At 32.8% G+C, this 6,118-nt stretch overlaps 1 protein-coding gene across 1 annotated transcript; it reads right to left on the reverse strand.

The window, feature by feature from the left end:
* Window positions 1–4,535: 4,535 nt before the first annotated feature.
* Window positions 4,536–5,252, reverse strand: LOC113852104. Its single transcript, XM_027482355.1, has one exon. The coding sequence runs from the start codon at window positions 5,106–5,108 to the stop codon at window positions 4,536–4,538; it is 573 nt and encodes a 190-aa protein (XP_027338156.1). The 5' UTR covers window positions 5,109–5,252.
* Window positions 5,253–6,118: the final 866 nt, after the last annotated feature.

The following is a 6,118-nucleotide window of genomic DNA, read 5'->3' on the forward strand; positions in this document are numbered from 1 at the left end:
ATAGAAAATATTTATCAAAACATGGTATTTTAAAAAAATTAAAAAAATATTAAAAATTTAAAATTTGTTGATATTAATTTTTGATACTTTTAAAATATTTTATTATCATTGAACGAATTTTAAATTTTAAAAAAAGTCATCATACTTTATAATTTTTTCACTATTTTATCTTTAATTTTTATATAACACTAAAAATCACCATTCATAATTTTAAATTCTATATTTTTATGATTTTTTAAAATGTCATATTTTAGTATATATTATTTTTAAATATCATATATGTAAAAATTGATTCCATTACTATCTTCTTTTCTATATTTTATTTTAATGTACAGAAAAAAATCCAAAACATTTTGCGATTACACTTTCTCCGTTCATTATCACCATAGTCTAGTTATATGGTGTCCTTAAAAATCAAGGAAAACGATCACAGTATTTCAATATACGATATTATAATTATCTAAACTTTAATTCATGTCTTAACCTGCATCAGTATGCTTGAGATATTAATAAAAATAAATAAAAATCAGACCCTTTACACACGCGTGTGTGTATATATATATATATATATATATATATATATATATGTAATTCTAATACTTAAGTATTTCAACTAATCAAACTTCATAATTTGTTCATTGTATTTTTTATTTAAATGTGGAAGCAACTGCAACTATCTATTGTCAGATTAACAGGCAAGTAGACATTATTTTTTGGTGAGGAATGTATGCTACTATCATAATACTTGTCATATACAAATAAAGTTGCAGCAATGTAATGTTTGAACTGTAACGCACTTGTCCGGGACAAGTGGGCTCTGCTGCATAACGCTTATCCAATCTCTCCAACAGCTTCAAGGCCAATATTTTAAAGTGAGTGTTATGTATGCATAAGCACCTTAAAAAATATATAGTAGATTTCCAACATGGAGACATGAAAATTTTAATAAAATGTTAAAATAATAGTATAATAATGTTATAATATGGCTTTTCATATATTCTATACAAATGAATCAAAGTGAAAGGAGGAGACAGAGACTTTCTAACTTCCATTTCAATTATTAACAAGTGTGAGGCGCCGCTTGCACATATGATGATATCGTTGCACTTGCACATTTTCGTATTTTCCCATTCCTAGTATTATGCACCACAAAAGGAGTAGGGAAGAGAAGCAATGCATTTACCCTTTTCTCTTTAATATCTTGTAACACTCTAAAAACCTTTACCTTTCGCTTTGGTGCAAATCTCAAAATGGGTCGCCCACCATGAAAATGGTATAACTGCCCTGCAATTGGAAAAGAAAAAAAGGGGAAAGATTTTCTTGGGAAATTCCATGTGAGGATTTGTTCGTGCTTTAAGAAGAATACTAAACAAACACAGCCTGCAAATGTCTTGTCATTGCCTTGCTTCGACTCCCAAACTCACTCCGTCCAAATATTTAGATAGTGAAACTATAGTTGAACATTGATCTTGAGTTTTTTTTTATATGAATTAGATAAAAAGAAAGAAATGTGTGATAAAATAGGTGATGTAATAGATAAAAGAAAATGAGACGTTATAAGAACTCTTTAAAAGCTATTCGAGTCTATGCAGAGTTGACTAATGTCCTGTTTTGGTGTAGAGTTTTGTTAAGATTAAAATGTTTTTGCTTTAAACAATTAGCATAGGTAACAGCTTCAACTACTTCGCAATTATTGAAACAATTTAACCTGTCAAAAAAAAAAAATAGTTTTAGCAATTTATCCAGTTCTCTTGTCGGTAGTTCTCTGTATAGAATTAGTGAATAGCTGGTCAATGTAATTAAAAAGAAAAAACCGCTTTCAAGTTTCCTAGTTGTATAAAATCATGACTACCGTTTGTAATATACTCTTCATAATATAATATTTATTATTAATTAAAATTTATTAAAAAATTATATATTTTTATTCTTTATTTATTCTCAAATTAATTGGTTTATATATTTTTTTAAATTTTTAATAAATTTAATTAATAATAGAAAAATATATAAAAAATAATGTATTAGATAATGAATTGTTAGCGTTCATCTTCCCCTCAGATAATTATATCATTTCTTTTTATACGCATAGCATCAAACAAAGCATGTGTTGGACTACGAAAATATTGTATAGCAGATTGTTATAGAAATATAATTCTTAACGGATAGAAAGTCTTATTCACCCTTCTCTGGTACAAGATTAAGGGTATTATCTGTAACATAAATTTCTAAACATTTTTAAAATATTCCTTTTAATTATTTTGTTTATATTTACGTTCAATATTTGTGAAGATTATCGACTTGTAAGTTTTAAAACTAAAGCATATTAGAATTAAAGTTTGAGAAGTAATTTTTTTCATAAAAAAATATACATATAGTTACATTACTTGAGCATGATAATTTTCTTTAATATTTAATAAAAAATTGATCAGATTACTATATATGTTATAGTATTGAGTTTTTAAATATATTCTTAAGGAGATAGATTTTTAAAAGTTTTCTAAATCACAGTGAACTCAAACTTAAAACTATATATTGAGGTAGAACAACAATCCCCAGAAACAATTTCTACGATCTACGTAATCGGTGGTACGAAGTTTCATATTTGAGTCTCATGTGTGATTTATGAAAAATATTATTTAGAAAACTAATTTAATCATACTATTAATATTTATAATTCATACAAAATTATCTTTGGCGAAAATATTTACAGTTTAAACTAATAATAATAATAAAAACCTTTGAAACAATCGGGTCATTAGTCTAGCTGTATCATGTCACTAATGAGAGAGGTCCCATCCTAGAGAAAAATGATAGGGTTAGCTCCAATTAATACTCTACCGAATCCTATATATAAAGAGACCACTTCTGTATGCAGAGTGACAAAGTGGGGTTGCTTTTCAAAATCAACCACGGCATCGTTGGGATTGCTTTGTTCCCGTGTCACCCTACGCGCTCTCCTTAGCAAAAAAGCACAATAACAGTTATGATACAATTATACACAATCTAACGCAAAAGATTTATCATTAGTAGTAATAATTTAGAACTTCGAAAAACACGAAAATAATGGTTTAGTTATGTTGCTGAAAGGTGAGAGGTAGTGAAGGAAGAGAGAGGGAGGTAAATAGTACAGAGAAGATTCAGAGGAGCAGGTTAATGAGCTCATCTCATCCATAGCACGGATAACACTGACATCCCATGAGATGATCACATTTCAATGATTCATTCATTGATACATATTACTTATTACATTCATGACGCAGTAATGTCAACTTTTTGGTTGGCCCCAGATGGTGGGGCTTCCAAGTAAAAACCGCATATATGCGTTCGGATCAGAAATAAGAATCTGAAATAGGAATCAGAACAAGAACAGAACATGAGCATTGCTCAAGGCTCAATGATCTGTCCTCCAGCCAATCCTTGAGGTCAAACTCTCAGCTTTACAGGATGCCATGGCCACTAACCTTGCTAATTCATAATCACAACTAAATGCTTCAACAACACATACCCCCACTAATTAGTGCAAACTAGCAAACGCATCATTGGACATTAGAAATGTGCTCGAAACCACATTGGGTACTTCCAATTCCCCTTCAACCTCAAAGTTATCGCTTTGGTCTTTTCTTGATCCACCCCCTAGTTTTCTTTTTCCATTTTTTACCCTTCGTTTGTGAGAAAGTACACTGCTTGCTTACACATTGATGAATCTATCCTCCCTCAACTGGGGGACCCAGAAGATTTTTTTTCCTTGAAAAAATATATGGAGAAAAAAAAAAACTGTGTACTTTGATTTAATTATATTATTATGATAAGTACTGTATGTATGGACAGTGATGCAAGCATTATGTCATGCTTTAGCTAGCGTTAAAGAATGACTGACACAGACGAACGCTACATTTTCCCCCCCTCTATGAATGAATAGATTACTCGGTTGGTTGCAATAGTAAGCATAACATCGATCATGTCTCAATCACCTACCTTCTATTATGATCCAACACAGAACGACGAATGCCCCAAAAACCAGACACGATACAAGTGGGATCCTCTTCTCCAGTATTTCAATCATACTCATCTTGTGTTTACTTTTCCATGTGCACCCCCAAGCTTCATCAACAATTAAAAAGCAAAACAAATTGCAACCCTCACAAAGTTTTTGCTTTATCCTTTCCTGAAAATTACAAAATTATAACACCCTTATTCGATCAATTATGTACCCCACTAACTAAACAGTGAACACACCCTCAAAATCATGATAACAAAAGCTAAGAAAAAATTGGCAATCTCACCCTAATTCTAGCCGAACTCTTACAAAAAATCAAAACCATCTCGCATTATTTTATTTATTAATTAATTCTCTATTTTCATATGTACACAGAAGCAGAAGCCGAGTTTCTTTTATTAAAAATGAATAGAATAAATTTTTTTTCTTGAAATAAAAAAAAATGGAGTTGGAAATATGTTTAAAGCCTATTATATATATGGATTATAGAAGAAGCTTGAGATTAAAACAAAAGATATTGAAGAAAGAACAAACGTTAAAGTTACATATCAGTTGGTGACTCAGAAATGCTCTCCAAGTGAGGCCTCCAAACAGCAACACGTCCTCTTCGTCTATCTCTCTGCGTAGAAAGCTTCTCAGAGAGTATATCAGTCAAATAGCGATCAGAAGAGACGAGCAAGTTGGCCATAGAAATGGTGTTGTTGTTACTGTTGTTGGTGTTGCTACGGTGGTGGGTGTTGTTAGTTCTCTCACTTTGATGATCCTTCCGTTTCTTCTTGCGGTGGTTCTTCTCTGACGGCGGCGAAGGGAGGGGCATGAGGAAGTAAATCTTGCCACGTTGGAGCTCTGCGTCGGGTGGGACAACAACGATCTTCGGAACGACGCCGTCTTGGGTGGAGGGTGAGGATGGCTTTTTGAGCACGTGCTTTGGGTGTGCCTTCATGATGTCACTAGCCTTGATGCTTCCACTGAGTTCCTCTACGCGCCCGTTTGAGTGCACTATGCGGATTACGTCCAGTGCTCCGCATGGGAGAATGCAAGAGATGCAACACCTTATGCTGTTCCTCATCGCTTCTTCTTCTCTCTCTTTTCCCGTTGGTTTCTCAATTCTCATAAAGATAAAAGAAGAGGAGAAGAAGTTGTACAAGCTAGAAAGAGTGAATATATGGAGAGAAGGTGGTGGCTGGATAGAGAAGGAGGGAGGAGAAGGGGAGAGGGAGAGGGAGAGAGAGAGAGAATGATTTTCACACTGTGTGTTTTAAAGTTTTAATTCTATGTTTTAGTTAATGGAGTGGGAATCAGTCACATAAAAGAATATTGTACCAAATGATGCATCCCCCCCCCCCCTCCTTTATCTCAAACTTTTTTTATAAAAAAAATATATTATAATAAATATTTAAAATTTAGTTTGACAATACAAAAATAATAAATTTTATTCAAAGAATATATTTATCATACTTTTTATAATTTTAAAATAATAAATGCATTTTTTAGTAGAACTTTACTATTTTAAGTGTTTAAACTGAATTTTAAAAGTTAAAATTAACAAAGCTTTTTTTATATGCATACTATTTATTTTTTGTGTACTTTTGAATGGATGGGGGGAATATTTATTCCGTGCTAGCTAGGTGTGGGATGAAATTCATGGTATGAATAATTGCACAACACTCTGTGGTTTGGCTTTTGATCCATTATTTAGGGTCCCTCAATCTCACCCCCCTGACCTCACACACCCACACAGTACCTTTCCTATTGTGAGTTCAATAGTATTAGGTTAGGAATGGAAGGTTGGTATACTCATAAGCGACACATGGTATAGTGAATGATGGGGACTGCCTAGCAAGCAAAAACTTAGAACCTTTTGACAGGGCCATGACTGGATGTGCGTGTATCAATCAAAGATTGACACTTGTCGGCCAATAATGAATATTTACACTAAGTTTAGGTGAGGAGGCTAGTGGTGTAGGGCCAATGAGAGAGAGAGAGTATATATGTTTGGAGGGGAGTGGGAGAGGGGGCTGGAAAATGGGGTAAATAGGTGAGGAGAGGAGATCTTCTTTTGAGAGCGGTTTGTGATCTTTCAATTTCCCCGAGCAAGATCATGTGGTTTGTGGTTTTCATCGG

This window comes from Abrus precatorius, unplaced genomic scaffold (assembly GCF_003935025.1).
Source record: "Abrus precatorius isolate BTA unplaced genomic scaffold, Abrus_2018 Scaffold10, whole genome shotgun sequence".
Taxonomy (NCBI): domain Eukaryota; kingdom Viridiplantae; phylum Streptophyta; class Magnoliopsida; order Fabales; family Fabaceae; genus Abrus; species Abrus precatorius.

What these genes read in the sequence shown, in the direction of transcription:
- LOC113852104 (XM_027482355.1), bottom strand. Translation starts at nt 5,108, where the DNA reads ATGAGAATTGAGAAACCAACGGGAAAAGAGAGAGAAGAAGAAGCGATG.